Raw genomic sequence first — 15976 nt, forward strand, 5'->3', positions numbered from 1 at the left:
GGAAGAAGGCCAAGAGGAGGAGAGAAAGGTAGAACCCTGCTCTGGCAACATTGGTAAAACAACTTCAGGCTCTGCTGCCGTCTTCCTAGGTCGGTGTTGTGGGCTGCTGGACTCTCCACTAGACACCGTATCTGTACAAAAGACTCCTTCAATAAAAGGTGACACTACTTTCCAAGCAGCAAAAATATTTCCTCCCAGACCTACTGGTTAGTCTTATCACTACTTCTAGTGATGTGCCCTTCTGTCTGGTACATAGGATGTAATTAGCTGCTACTTAATTAAGTGAGCATATGTGATTAATCATTTCAGACTTGTGAAGCAAAGAATGCGTTATAACATCCCTGTGGAATTCCTGCGGTAGGAAGTGATCGACATAGGGGCTCAAGCACTTTTTTATTCTGCAGGAGGTGCTTTGAAATGCAGGGATCTGGGATGGCTGCTTTATTTGTTTGCCACCTGAAATACTAATTTTGATCACTTCTATTGGCTACGCACATTCAGGTTTGCAAATAAAAAATAATAATTAAGGATTTTTTTCACATTGTGTGCTGAAATGATTTATATGAATTTCAAGCATTTAAAGAAGTTTTCAATGTATGAAAAGCATTAATTAAAACTAAACCCGGGAGAAACCACCAACCCTTCAGATTATATATGCATATTTTGAAAGTTTATATACTTACAAAGGAATGATGCATCTTGGCGAAAAATCCAGAAAAAAAAGTCACTGCTAATTTTCCTCTTTGAAAATGGACTTTTAAAGAAATGGATGAGGCCTACCACAACACAAATTCTATGAAAGGAGCAGAACTGATGTCTTCGCATCCTGGAAAGCTTAAAAAATGGCCCCAGAAGACTCCGTAAAAGGATCTGCAAGGTGCAAACATAAGCAGGGTTATAGCTGCTGATAAACCCTTTAGCCGAGCTGGCTGGTGAGATGGGGAAAAATACGCTTCGTTGCTTAAAGAGTAGTTGCGGTTTGCACTCTACCCAGCATACTGCAGTTTCAAGCTCCTCTCTGCTGCTGACTGAAATGCATCATACCCTGAGGTATTTCCATCAGCAGCAGAGAGCAAGCTGTCCACAGTATTTATGGTGTACATCAGTATTTCAGTAAATATATATCTATGTATCTATACGTGGTGGACAACCTTTTATCCTCATTGTTATTTGAGGCTAGAGGGGTGTTAAAAAGTAGGTTGCATTTAGATTTTTTTTGTTGTTGTTTAAAAACATCCGTTCCTTAGTTATCATGCTACTAGTTAAAAAACAAAAAAAGAAAAAAGAGGAAAAAAGATAAGTTTTTGGCTTTTGGCCAGACATTGACAATGGAAAGAGGGCAGCCCGCCCAGCACACTACCTTCTGATGCTTTACAGGCCACTTGCGATTCATGCACTGCAGACTAAGTAACAGCGCTTATATGCTGATGTGCCCATATGTGGTTATGCACGGAAACCACAATATACTTTCTGCCATCAGGGGGATCGCTTGTACGGTAAGGTACTTTATTCAGAATACATTGGTGCAGCATTATTTATGACCTTCATTAAAAAAATATGGGCAGAACAGTTTGACCATTAAAGGTAGATAAAGGATTATGAATGAAGAGAGGTAGAGATTGAAGGGAAAGATTTCTGAACTGTGACAATACCAGCCTCCTAGTTCATGTAAATTAGTGAGAGGAGAAAAGAACATGAACTGAAAAGACTTCATTAACTGGCTATTCATTACTAGAAAAGGCTAATGCTGGGAACGTAACGTAGAACAGCTTCAATATGCTATGTCCAATACTGCCGTCTTTTCTCGTAGAAAACTCCCTTTGGCCTTGAAGATTTTATTGGAGGGTGCAATAGGCTTGCTTATAATTTTCTCATATCAAAGGCCTTGCTTTTTTTCCTTGATTTTCACATGGAGTGAACCTGTAGAGATGGCTGGATATAACTAAAATATTTACGTAAGCCACAAAAGAGAAACCAAATTTAACGTGAGAAGAAATTGTGTATTTTATTGACCAGAGGGAGCATGTAAAGCAGCAAGTGCTCCCTATTACATTGTCACTTAAAGTACAAAACACATATTACAGTGCAACAAGAAAGTAGAAAATTCACGGCCCTTGCCTCTGTAGATAACTAAAAGATTTAGTGGTCATTTGTGTGATGAAATGACTATTTCATTTTGAAGTATCAATCTCGGGGTGCAAAACTTGATCGATTTAGCCATGCAGAAGGAGCTGTGCTCCCTGACTCGTGTTCCTGAAGGTAAGGCTCTGGGCCCCAGGCGCAGCCAGGCTTCTCGGTGCTGCGTGGGCGGTCACTGGCCATGGGCAGCTGGAAACAGTAAATACAGGTGGGCACCGAAACTCCCCCGTCTTTTCCAGAGCGGCAAGGCTCTCTGTGCATCCATGCCCTTTTTTTCCTCCTCGGAAGCGCGTGGCCAGGAGGGGAACGATGCCACAACCACCTTTCTTCCATGTAACAGGCAGAGGGGTGGAGTAATTAATCCAGGAGACTCCCTTCAGCCTGAGATATCTCAAAAACAGACTTGCCTGGCACTCATTTGGAAGATGGGAATCCTCACATTTTACCTAGAAAATTATATTGATCTATTTTCTACTACCAGCAATGAAGAAAGAGGAGAGAAAACTGTATGATGGAGGCTTCTTCCCTGTTTTAAGACTGATGTTTTATTCAAATAATTGATTATCCTTGTGTAATTAACGCATTGGAAACCGAGTTTCAGGCTCTAATCAAGTGTGGCATACCAGGCAGCTTGACATATAATTGATTTTGCTGCTTTAAGGAACATGAATCGCTCATGGTTGTTCTTTATGATGAAGTAAGGGGTAATGTGCTTATCTCCTTCCCATAACCTCTTCCCTTCCAAAAACCAAAAGGATTCAAAATATGCCCTTTGTCATATTGCACAAAGTAATTATAAACTAGGTGATAATCTTAAGGTGTTATCTTTAACCTTTTGAATTTCAAAATTCCTAGTTAATGGTATAAACGTACCAAATGGGGATAGAGCTAAAATTGATTGATAATCTGATAGAGCTTACTGTGTACATACCTGCTTGAATATATGCACAGGAAAATTGATTTATTTTCTGTACTTACTCCTACTATTAATTTTAACAAAAAGCTGTGGAATATTGGTCCTCTCAAAGGCTCCCACTTTATAATTTCTAGAATACAAACATTTCACCTATGAGTGACAGGCAGCTGCCTTTGCACTGTTTGACAAAACAGGCCCAGGCTAAGCAGAGATTTATTTATACTGAGCCTCTCTGGTGGAGCCTGTAGCTATACAGGAGGAACTTCAGCCTTCTCTTGTGTTTATGGCAGTGTAGCGTTATCAGTTACGACATATTGAGACACCCTAGCTTAATGGCATCATTAATGGGCAAGGGTTACTCAGTGAAGAAATGATAAACTGTCTAGTACTATCCTATAGATGAGTCCCATGACAGCATTTTTCTGTTCCGCTTACGTCAGCCAATAGTGCATCACATTCGTAGCAGATGTGGACAGCGAAACAGCTGGTGCTGAAACCCTGCCTCCATGGTATGCATGTTCTGGAGAGGTTCTTTTGGACTAGCTCCACTGTGGTCCCATGAAAGCCCATGAGGAAACCTGCCCATGGCAAATTTCAAGTATGGTCCTGGTGTGTCTCTTCCTGCTGAGTTTCATCCAAAAGGAATCTGCTTCATGTGCTTCAAGAGGCAAACCAGAGCACAGTGAGGGCATACAACTGGCAGATTTGTTTTGAAAAAATCTCGTGAACTGAAATAAAAAGCTAAGATAGATATACTTAGGGTCAAAATTAAAGCTGTTTCCTAGCGGAAACTCCCTGGGAGTAGAAGGAATGTGGTAGGGAAGGAAACAGGGAACTTACTTGAAATGTTTTTCTTTTCTTTTTGGGGAGTGGGGTAACACATTCTTGATGCATTGGACTTGCCGTAGCGAAGTACACCGACAAAAATAATTTGGCGTGGCCTCAGACAATCTGAGCTACATTTACAGATGAAGAGACTGACTGACTGACTCCCTAAGGTGCTGAAGCTTTCCTTCTCCTCTCAAACCTATTCCACGGCCTGGGGGAGGCACAGCACATGCAGGGGTCTTTGCCAAAAGTCAGGTGCCACTACGTTGTGTAGCCCCCCAACTCATTCAGCTCTGAATCCGGCCTTCAGAGTGCTACACTCAGAGCAATTGATAAGCCACAACGTAAAATTTCATATAGGACAATGCCTCTTACCTGAGGATAACCCTTCCAAGGTCATGAGGGAATGTGGAGAAGGTCACTAGAATAAAGGAGTGTCCCCAAAGCCTAGACAGTCAGGATGTTAATGTGCAATTTATATGACAAGAAATGACAGTTCTACATCTCCCTTCCATAGGCACATATGGCTACTGTGCGGAAATGCAGACAGTGTTTGACTTCCTCTAGAGCACTAAAAACATTACAAGTGCCTGACTGGGAAAAAAAAAAGGCCATTTATTTTTTCCAAATCTAGGTGCCTGAAGGTAAGTCTTAAATCCATACTTAGGTATGTCCATGAAAGTAGATTGATTTTTCAGTGGTTCTGGATAGCTGTGCTTTTCTGGCTGTACAAGCACTGTTTACTTTCAAAAATCTGTCCGTTTGTATCTTGCTGTTTTAACATGGATTTAGATGATTTAAAACATATTTTGAAAACTCTCCGAGGACCTTTACAGAAATGGTTTTTTATACAACCAAAGTTATTTCCCAACAGCCTAACTAGAAATATTGAGCTCCTGTGTATATAGAGCTCTCTGGATCTACAGAAGAAGTAAAACTTCCTAGTGATTTATTTCTTGCTCCCCTCAATACTATTTCAACCAGATGTGGAAACACCGAAAAAAGTGTTGGACCAACGTAAATTTGACAAGACCTGAGATTGGTCCATAGTACTGATGAAAGATCAGAGAAGAAAATACAATAATGCTAATATTAATGTTAATGTTAAGCATGAGAGAGTTGTCTGTTAGTAGAGTAGCTTTGTTGCCACAGGGAGCACCTTTACAGCAAAGATATCTATTGAGATTTGCATTAAGCTGCCAATTTTGTCCAGTTTTTGTGCTTTTTAGATACTGTTGATACTAGCATAGCATATGATTGGGCACAATATTATTTGATTAAACTGTTGTATGAATTAGCTAGGGATATGTAGGTAGGGCCAGACTGACATACGTACTTTTTCCATGCCTATGGCCAAGAAGACTTTGGATACTAATCCCTAACATATATCATACCACAGCAAATATTTAGCAAAATTACTACAACATATTTTCTGGCTGGCAGAGTTGGAGGCTTCTGAGAAAAAAAATATTAAAAATAGGCCCTTAATAAGGAAGTTATTCACTGAGAATGAAAATAAATTTCTCTTATTATTGCTATGTATGGATGCCTGATGATGCCTTTTTAAACAAATTCTGTACATCCTATTGGGATCAATTCAAACAGTCCAGTTACATCCTTCAAACAGACTTGTCCTCTGTCCTTTAAGGAATACTCCAACACCAGCCATATTCACTGTCCATACACCTCAAGCTTGCAGGGTGAACTCCCACTTGCCCAAGGCGTTTTCATACACTGCCCCTGCTAAGACAAGCTGCCTGCCTGGGTATGGCAGGCACTGAGGTACTGAGTGCACCTCGAGTCTAACTTCCCTCATGACAGGTTTTGCAGATACCAAAATTTGTAAAAATATCAGATTGCAAAACCTGAGAAACCATCTGAGCTGTGCTGTTTGGTGGAAGCTGAGATGTACGGGGGTCTGCAGACAGCAAAGTAGACCTGCTGTGAAATGCATTTCTGCTTTGGCATCTCACTCTTCCTGCCTGTTTGGCATGACGATCTTGGCATGTCTAGATGTCTTGCTGTGTCAGTTAAAAGGAGAACGATAGATAGTGGTTGAAATGGGATACGCTGTAAGGTGCCAACAAATGAGCAATTTCTCTAAGATTGGTCTAGCTGTTCAATACACCAGGTTTTTTTTGTATAACAGTTAATAAAGAGAAGTCCATCTGCCTGGACTGAGTGTGTTGCAATCAGCTATTTTAACAGTTCACAGTTTCACAACGAAGTTTCATTTAGACATAAAAGAGGAAGCAAGTTCAGCGTGTTGCAGTTCAGTCAGTTATAAAACCCCCCTCATCTCCTAAGGGACTTTCTTTCTATACTTCTGTGCTATAGAGGATTAGAAATAAAACACATGTCATCTTAGAAGCGTATTTAAAAAGGAAATAAACACAGAACGTTGCATTTTGGGGTAGGACAGACTCACAGGAAGTTTTAAACTGGTTAGAAGACAACAAATTTTCTGTACCTCGTCAGCTGCTGTATCTTTGCAGGTAAGAACTAAAACATACTCTGCATTATATGAATGTATGAAAATGTTGCTCTTGCTTATCAAAGTGGCTCGGTTCTGTTTGTGTGGAATCACAGCTGGTAGCTGGTAAAATGAAGATGTACTTTTTCTGTTTTGAATGCATGTGCATGTTTGCAGAGTCTCAGCCACTGTCCACATGCACTTTCTGCTGCCTTAAGAAGTGACGAGAACATTTCAAAAGTGCCATCTTCACAAGTGACTGACTGTGATAGCAATGCAACTTCAAAATGCAAAAAAAATTGCTCCTCTGATATTTCTAAAATCTTTCATAGAATCATACTAAAAAATGTTTTTCAGAATACTTTTAAAGGGAGTCTTACCAGGTGTGTTGCTTTTAGCATAGTTATGGTATTTTTATTGATGTTTCTGTGCATGTTAATGTACTGTCTAAATAATGTCTTTGAAGTGAAGTACTCTATTTGTAGATTAAAAATAAAAATAGGCACCATAATAGATAAACGTGTGAATCATATTAAAGAAAAGTTCATAGAAAAAAAGCTGAGACTTCTCTGAAAACAAGATGATGTTAAAAAGTATAAACAAAGAAGCTTTATCATTGTATTTTCCTGATTCACAGCGAATTTCCTGGTTTGCTGCAAATTCTCAGCTTGACATGGGTGTACACCCACAACATGCACCCTCCCTCTTCTTTTTTATACTCTACAGCAGATGTGAGTAACATTTCAATGCTCGTTAGTGCACCATTTCCCTCAGTCCTCCTGGGAAATCCCTTCAGCCTTTTCTGTCTTGCTTTACCATTTATTCTTTTCACTTCTAGAAAGTATATTCTCTTCTATAAGAGTGCGCATGAATTTATTTCCCCTTTACTTCAACTGCTTAGATACAAAATAGTGCAGTCCATATAGTTCAGTCATGACAACAACTAACAACTCATTAAAATAAACACAGAAATCCAGAAACATTAGATGTTTTCCACCCCAGAAAGACATAAAAGCACAATGTAGAAGTATCATGTAGTCCAGTCATCCTTATGAATGTGGAGCCCGATCCTTTCTTGCCTCACATTTCATATTGTTGCTTAGAGATGTGGATATGAGATGTAAAATGCTATCAAACCAGATTGATGGTGTCCTAAAACAACTTTGTATGGGTATAGATGATTAAGAAAAGTGTGGAAAATGATGAACCAGGCTTGCTCTGTACGAAGTTTCAAGGAACTTGAACTGATAAAACAGACTTGGATGGGAAATTATTTGAGAGCTCAGGAAGCTGTATTTACCCATATACAGTTTTCATTGTATTTTTATGGAAGCCTGTCCCCCCAAACTCGGTTTACAGATACAACAGCATTTAAACATACAGCGAGAATGTATTTTTTTCTAAATAAAAGAAACCAGCTGCTCCTGAAGCTCACTGCCATCCATGTAGCATGATTAAAAATGGGTAGACACTTGTGTAACAAGAACATTCAACAGTACAATAGACATTTAAAGAATAATGTGTTCTTAGGGAAGATGTCTCTCCTCACTTGCTTCCTTCAAGGAGATTCCCTCATACTCTTGAAATACAGGATTATTATCCTCTCAAACCTCCTCTACTGTTCCCCCCAAGACAGCCCATATTCCCCCGTGGGAGAGGTACTCCTAGCTGTCCTGCATCTCTTGAGCTGTTGACATGTGAATAAAGAAGACGTGCAGAGCTCATGTTTTCTTGTGTGAGATCAGAGCGAAGAGAGCTGTGGGGAGGGGACAAGAGGGGTTTGGCTCATGACCACTGCTGAAAGAGCCTCACAGCGCAGTCCCACAGGTCCCAGATCTTCCAGAGCAGCAGCAGCAGCAGCAGGGAGAGGAAGTTACACATGCAGCGGGTAGCGTTCGGATCCTTTGCAAAAGCACCTCTTAGCTATTCCTCTTCTCTTCTGCCATGGGCAAAGTGCGCCAACTCCTACCTCACTGTTATCACAGAATCATAGAGTCATAGAACAGCTCAGGTTGGAAGGGACCTCGAAAGATCATCTAGTCCAACCTTTCGTGGGAAAGGGAGCCTAGATGAGATTATCTAGCACCCTGTCCAATCGCATCTTGAGAACCTCCAGCCATGGAGACTCCACCACATCCCTGGGGAGGTTGTTCCAGTCATTGATTGTTCTCACTGTAAAAAATTTCTCTCTTACATTGAGATGAAACCTCTCCAATGCAACTTGTACCCATTACCTCTTGTCTTCTCCATGTGGCTCCTTGTGAAGAGAGAGCCTCTGTCCTCTTTGTAGCTGCCCTTTAAGTACTGGAATACTGTGATGAGGTCCCCACCCAGCCTTCTTTTCTCCAGGGAGAAGAGTCCTAATGCCTTCAATCTTTCCTCATAGGGCAGGTTCTCCAGCCCTTTGATCATCTTCATGGCCGTCTTTAGACCCTCTCCAGTCTGTCCACATCTTTCTTGAATTGTGAGGACCAGAACTGGACACTCCAGACATGGCCTGACAAGCGCTGAATAGAGTGGGATGATCACATCTCTCTCTGTGCTAGTAGTGCCCCTGTGGATGCAGCCCAGGATCCCATCTGCCTTCGGTGGTGCAGCAGTGCACTGCTGAGCCATGTTCAGCTTGTCGTCCATCAGGACCCCCAGGTCCTTTCAGCAGGGCTGCTCCCCAGCCACACAGATCCTAGCTTGTACTGGGCTCTTTGGTTATGTCGTCCCAGCTGCAGGACCTTGCATTTGTCATTGTCAAACTTCCTACAGTTCTTGCTGGCCCACTCTTCCAGCCTGTCCAGGTCTCTCTGTAAAATGTCTCTCCCTTCTGACGCATCCACCTCACCACGCAGTTTAGTGTCATCAGCCTTTACTCAAGTCAGCCCTGGGCACTGGAGATAGCCTTTATCAAATGGGTATCAAAGATCTGTGGGTTTCAGGAATTAAGGAAAGGCTATACTCATCCGTATGCACAGTTCATTATACTGCCGCCTTCACTCTCCTGATTTCCCTACGCTGGCTGCACTGAGGCTTCCTGGGAGCTGTTTCACACCAGCCCCAGTGGAAGGTGAGATATGGGTCCTGCAGCATATGCAGGCTTGCTCGCCAGCCTGTCCTGCTTGCCAGGTGAACTCTTGCATGTCCTGCAATCTCGGGTAGATCCCAAACCTTGCTGAAGGGATCTGTCTATATCTCCACAGCCTGGAAAAGTGCCTCTTAAAATGGGGAAGAATACTACAGATGTACAGATGTACAGATCTGGGTTCCCTCGAGACAGGGAGACTTTGTCATCTGGGATCCCATCTAGTAAGTCAGCTAGAACATAAGATATGCCCTGTGATAAAACTTGAACCGCAACTACTAGCAGCACAACTTTAGTGCCATTCAGAGCCTTGCTCGGGGATCTGAAAGCCAGACATATTCAAAAGAAGCTTGTCTCTTCTATGGGTTTCCATCCCCTCCTTTTGCAATGCAAAAGAATGTCCCTTTCCCCACTGAGCTGTGATCCCAGCTGGCACCACGTTCTTTCCGTTCTCCCTAGCAACTTTTCGTCTTGCTCAGGTTTTTATATAGGACACAATTTATCATATCTCTTTGTGTACACTTCTCAGGCTTTCCTTAAGTATTTTGCTTATCCTGAGCCAAGAACTCCCATTCTGTTTGCCTGCTCCCAGACTCTAATCTGAGGTCTCTATGCAAACATTGGCACCATCTCCAAGCATTATAACCCAGCAAATTTGCTGCCATTCAGAAAATACTGGCAATACCACTGGATTCTCCACGTGGCTTTAAATGTTCCTCCTGCTTTTAGGCTTTTCTTCTACTGAAGAACTGAACAAAAACCTCAGGGAAGACATAGAAGTTTTTAAGATCATCTGACAGTAATAAAGACTATGTCAGATAGCAAAGACAGATTAAACCAGTCTTCTCCCGCTGTCTCCACTGTGATCTAGGCTTACGTAGAAGGTAGTCAGCTCCCATTGCCAGGACAGTAGCCACGCAAGGAGAAATCTCTTTGTTCACCTCACATACAAAATGCATCAGATCAGAATTGTAAAAGGGCTGTTTTTCCTTGTGCAACGAAAGTCATGCAGTTATTTTCAGGAAGAGGGAAGTGAAATCTCAATTTAAGGAGCATGAAACCCAAAATATTGAAAGACATTAGATATAATCCCTGTTCACTTGGAAGCCTGGTGTATACGTGCATGTGTGGCATGGAAGGGGGATTAAGAGAAGGGGCACGAGAAAGTAGAATTAATGAAAACTCTCATCCTTATCAGATGTAAAATGCAAGAATTAAAGGTGACCCAATTGTGTGACCATTGGTAGTGATGGAATAACAACTTGACAGGGGTATATATTATGTTAAGTACAAGGACCAGAGATATATGCATCTCTTTGGCATTCAGGCTCTCAACACTGCCTACCAAAACTTCAATCAGATTTCCTTGCAAAGCTGGGAATATTTTCAGATTAGTGCAACGACCCTTGCCAACTTCGGAGGGTAAGCTTGTAACTCATTCAGCAAAACACACAACTCCTGAGCACGATGGAAGCCTAATCTTTTTGAATTTGCCAGTTCTTTTGTTTCTACTCCTGTCTCAGACAGTGTGCTCTAAACCACTTAAAATAAGTGTTGCAGAATGCAGTGTGAAGAAATGAAACCAGTGGTTTCATTTCCCTAATGTATCACCTTGTGACGGAAACAGCATACATCTGGGTGGTAGGAAAGACAGAAGTGTCACATGCTACCTGAACACAACTGGCTTTGCCTATGTTGATTGAGCAGTGAACGCGCCATACGTTATATTTTCACCCATTTCTCAGAATCTGCATTAAAAATAAGCATAGGAATATGTGTATGACAATTCCAGATTCACGCTAGCCGAAGTTAGAGGTGACTTTGCAATAAAGCCATCCGGGCCATGGATGAGTGGGGGAAGGGAACAGCCTTCGCACTGCAAATGGGGGGAACAGAAGCAGAAGAGAGAGAGGGGGATGAGTTGATAACCTGAGTAGCTCTAGCATTTGGCTAAGTTTTCTGTGGTGGCACTTTAATCACAGCTAAAACCTAAAGCAAGACAACAGCAACATACTGCAGGGAATGCCAAGCCCCAAATATGTTTTTTTTCCCCTCTCATCTAAATAGATCGTTTTTCGTTAAATGTTACCTGTCTGTGGGAAATCTCACACAACTTGCAGCAGCAGAGAGGATCCAGGGTCACCAAAGCGAGTGTTTGGACACATTTAATTTCCATGAATATTTCCTTTTGAAGGAAGTTTATTTTCCCTCCAGCCTCCTTCTTCGTAGCGTGGAAGTGATTTCCCCCGGCCCGAGGAAAGTCTTTTCTCATGCTGTCTTCTTCCCAACATCTGCCTAAAGTCTATATCCATGCTTAGGCAGGATTTAGCCAACACTTATTATTAGTGTAGCATTTTGCACTAGCAACTGTGACACATGAAATACTTTACTAAGAAATGAGAGTCCTTTCACTCTTGGAAAAGATAAATCGAGCGGTTGACAGCAGCATGGGGTAGTACAGCGTGTGCCAGAGAGACGCCACCTCCCCATGCACCGTTTGTGGAAAGATGCTCCTGTTCTGGCGCTCCATCACAGTGGCTGTATTGAAATCAACAGGCAAACTGTCAGATAACTGGGACATCGGTTCATGTCCGCAGAGACAATATCCGTAAGGAATAAAATTATATAATTGGATTAAATAGGAAACGAAGAAGAGTACTTGCTATTAAAAACAAAGACAAGTTGTTTGTTCCTCTTTCACACAAGATATTTTGTTCTTTTAATTTATTTTTACTTAAGATTTACTTTCTCTTTGCTGGACCACACAATTTCTTTAGGACATCTTTCCCATTGATCGTCTCCTTGACATCTGTTAAAAAAAGAGACACAGAAGTGGCCTTAAGAACAATTATGTGGTAGTGGAGCTGCTAAAGCTTGGGCAGAACTTTTACTGATGTGCAGAGGCACATGTCCTGATTTCATTGCTAACATGTTTACACAGCGTTTGAGACTGAGCTGCCTGCTCAGAGAGTGGAGAGAGTTAGTGACTGCTGGAACCTGGTTGCGCCTTTATAGAAACGCAATGGAAACTGATTTCAGAGCTGGTGATACTCACGACTAATCCAACAGTGGCGGAGCCGGAGTACTTCTGAAACGTGCACTTTCTTATGCATTGCACTGAAATATGTCTCTTCAAAAGTACACTGCAGATTTCTACATCTAGGGTAGTCAGTTTAAGATCCTTTTATAGTAAACGGAGAGTGATAAGCAAATCTAGGGCACAATTCATCTCATTTCGATTTAGGTGTCTAAAACAGGCCAGATGAATCATGCCTCTCAAAAGCCTTGCTTTTGCCACTGACATTTTCGTGTCTAAAAGTTGGAGACAATTAATTCCATCCTGGCTGGCATGCAGAAGTGCTAACTGCTAATTTAATGATCTGAGGTTTTTTTTAATGAAAAGGAACCACACCTACAGTGATTAGTATGGAACAGAAGGGGTGATACTCTCAATATGAATCTCAAATCAACATGGTTCAGAGGCAGCTGACAAACCACATACAACAAAAATTGCTTCAAAGCATATGAGAAAAAGGGGGAAACCCCTTGGCTTCTTACTGAAGTCAAGGACAAAAATATACGCATTTAAGTGTAAGCTATTACAGCAACTATTACCACAACAAGCCACTTCTTGTTCCTCTCCTCCCAACTCACTTGTTTTTGGATGTATTGGACATGCCATACGTTGTGTTATACAGAATATACTTTGATGTGATTGAGTTAACAGCCCAACAGGGAGACTAGCTGATCACTTCACTCATTGACTCAAGTATTCTAGAAAGACAGAGACACTCTTGTTCACGTCCAAATCAGAAACATCTCTCCTCAGCTAGTAACAGACTTGCAAATGTAATCACCACTCAATGATTTTGTAATGAACTAATGGTTTCTTCTTGTCATTTTTCTATCTGCTGGTGGCCCCTTTCCTTCAGTGAAGGATGTTGTCGGAAGGTTACCTTTATGGAATCGCCTACCTTTGTGAAGACCTGAACCCTGAGCTCTACAGCAAGAGTTCAGCTGAGGAAGTGGTGTATGAAATGAGGTCCATTAATTCTTCTTCCTTGGATGAAGCACAAGGAAAAAGCCTCCTTCAGAGATGCAGATCTGCTGGCAAGTGCATTTCCTCAGTCTGCTCTAGAGGTAGCAAGCACAGCAGAAGGCAGAAGGATAATCTCCTACAGCCTGCACAGCACCCGGTGCCCGAAGGGCAGCCGTCTCCAGCTACGCATGTCTGCGAGGGGCTGACAAGAAAAGACACCTACCTGGTTCCATCTTCCTGCAAAAGCATTTGCAAAAACTATAACGATTTGCATATAGCCGGGGACTATGTGGTGCCAATTAGCTCAGTCACGACAGATTTTACCTGCGACAGTGGCATAGGCCCCTTCTTGGAGTCCTCAGAGATTCCTCCCCCCATGGAGTCCGTGAGGGTCCCCCCCAGCGACACCAGCCGCAAGCCGGTCCAAGGCTACTCCTCGTGCTGGCGGCTGGCAAGCTTAGTGCCCCACCAGCAGCCCCTCTCCGACTCGGCCCTGAACGACTACCTCGAACAGAAGCTGGTGGAACTGTATAAGCAGTACATCATGGATAGCACAGCAAACAGGGCATCCCCCACTCAGATCCTGGCCTCGGAGCTCATCATGACTAACGTAGATCAAATCAGCATGCAGATATCACGGGAGAGGAATATGGAGACCACCAAGGCCAAAGACATTGTCATTAGCCGCTTCTTACAAATAGCCAGTGGAAAAATATCCTCAGAAATTAGCACACCTAGTCTGCACATTTCCCAATATAGCCACGCTAATGCGTAGTATTTGAATGACTGCCGTTAGAAAGCTCTTATGTTCTGCAAAGTCAATTTTTAGTTTCTTACGACATTTTTCTGCTTCATAAAAATTCATTTACCATCTACCACTTAAATTAAACCTTCCAGTACATATCAAATAAGTAAAAATATTTGTACTGTGCAGTCCCTATTGTGGACCAGATGATTTATTGTTTTTTTTTTAAAAAAGTTTTTCCCCAAAGGCCTGTTTTAGTGAGCCTCAGTCATTAAAAAAGTTTTGTAGAAAAATGACTAAAAGCATATCGCACTCTTCCAGGTGCTCAAGTATTCGCTTTCTTCCCCACATGCTTGATGTCTCATTTCAACCTGCCTCCGTCTGGAATCTGCCATCCTACCCCTGGATCTGTGTGAAGCGAAGGCTTACACCCACGCAAACAAGAGCACAGTGATCGCAGAGCCACAGAAATACAGAATTTAGGACATCATCTAGCTCATCTCCCTGCCCCAAATGGCTTTACTTATGACATCTGTCACAGAAGTTTTTGTAATTTGTTCTTAAAAATATCAAGGGATAGACGCTTTATGGTTTCCTCTATACTAACCCTCATTATTTCATTGGTGTCTTCCTGTTCAGAAGTTACCATCCCTTTTTCTGAAGCAAAAACTGTTTCCAAACAGCCTTCATCAGCAGGAGTATGCATGTATACCCGTGAGTTTTGCACCAAACTGAACTTTTACAGTGGATGCTGGTGACCCGTGATCACAGACAGACAGACACCACCTTTGTCAGCTACTTGCAGACCTGCAGCTGTGGAGTGGTCGCGTAGGGACAGCGATGACAATAAAGGGGGAAGAGAAAGAAGAATTCACCTTTGTTAAGAGAATTGCACATTGAAAACTAAGGGCTAATCCAAAGCCCATTTGATTAATGTGAACAGTTCTTTTGAACGCAGAAGGAAAGCTGAAACAGACCTCTCAGCAGCATGGCTACCCCCTTCTTTTGTTAGGATCATTGCTGTGTATCATAGGTCAAGGTCATTTGAACCTGATGTATTTCTAATAGGAAGGTCCTTTTTTGTAAAATTTCACTAAGTCTTAAAAAAGAAGAAGAAAAAATGTAGCTGCCTTGTGGGCAAGGATGGTTACCTACTTTGAGTCTGTATAACGTATAGCACGTTGTCAACGCCAATCCATCATTGGTTGAGTTTCTAAGTATCAGTACAGTATAAATACTAATTTATAATAAATAGTCATAAAATGTTTTTACGATATTGATTCCACAGTGTTGTTTTGGCCTTTGCGTTCTTTTTCTTTTCTTTTTTTTTTTTTTATGTAAGGCATGCCTTTATATCTATTTCAAAAACAATTGTAAAGTAGTAAACATGTCAGTTTGTTCTACTGCTGCTTCTTTCCAGAAATTACTGGGATAGCTCAGTATATTTTCCTGCTTGTACAATGAAGGGGTATCCAAAAAACAGTTGCCATAAGAACCTTTGATGTGTGAATCTAGAGACTGTACATCTGTTGCCGTAGCAGCCTACCCAAATACTATTATTCAGTAATTCAAGATAGATAATTTCTGGTGTATAATATTTCTAGACTGTGATCAAATGCAATTTACAAATAGAAAAAAATACTATTTTTAAGAGAAAATAACAGTTGTGGTAATGCAAAATCCATTACCAATATATCTGTCAAATCTCTTGAAACTCTCCCAGAATAAAAGGACACACTAGAATCTATGAAAATGGCTTGCAG

The 15976-nt window shown here is 41.6% G+C and overlaps 1 protein-coding gene across 2 annotated transcripts; it reads left to right on the forward strand.

The window, feature by feature from the left end:
- The first annotated feature begins 6238 nt into the window (after window positions 1–6238).
- TASL (TLR adaptor interacting with endolysosomal SLC15A4) lies at window positions 6239–15669 on the forward strand. 2 transcript variants are annotated; one of them, XM_075174636.1, is made up of 3 exons: window positions 6239–6378; window positions 6994–7087; window positions 13362–15669. In XM_075174636.1, exon 3 carries the CDS (start codon window positions 13368–13370, stop codon window positions 14241–14243), a length of 876 nt encoding a protein of 291 aa, XP_075030737.1. In that variant the 5' UTR covers window positions 6239–6378; window positions 6994–7087; window positions 13362–13367; the 3' UTR covers window positions 14244–15669. The 2 variants fall into 2 exon arrangements, with proteins under 2 accessions (XP_075030737.1, XP_075030744.1); XM_075174643.1 differs by lacking the exon at window positions 6994–7087.
- The last annotated feature ends 307 nt before the right edge of the window (window positions 15670–15976 follow it).

Source organism: Calonectris borealis, chromosome 1, assembly GCF_964195595.1.
Source record: "Calonectris borealis chromosome 1, bCalBor7.hap1.2, whole genome shotgun sequence".
Taxonomy (NCBI): domain Eukaryota; kingdom Metazoa; phylum Chordata; class Aves; order Procellariiformes; family Procellariidae; genus Calonectris; species Calonectris borealis.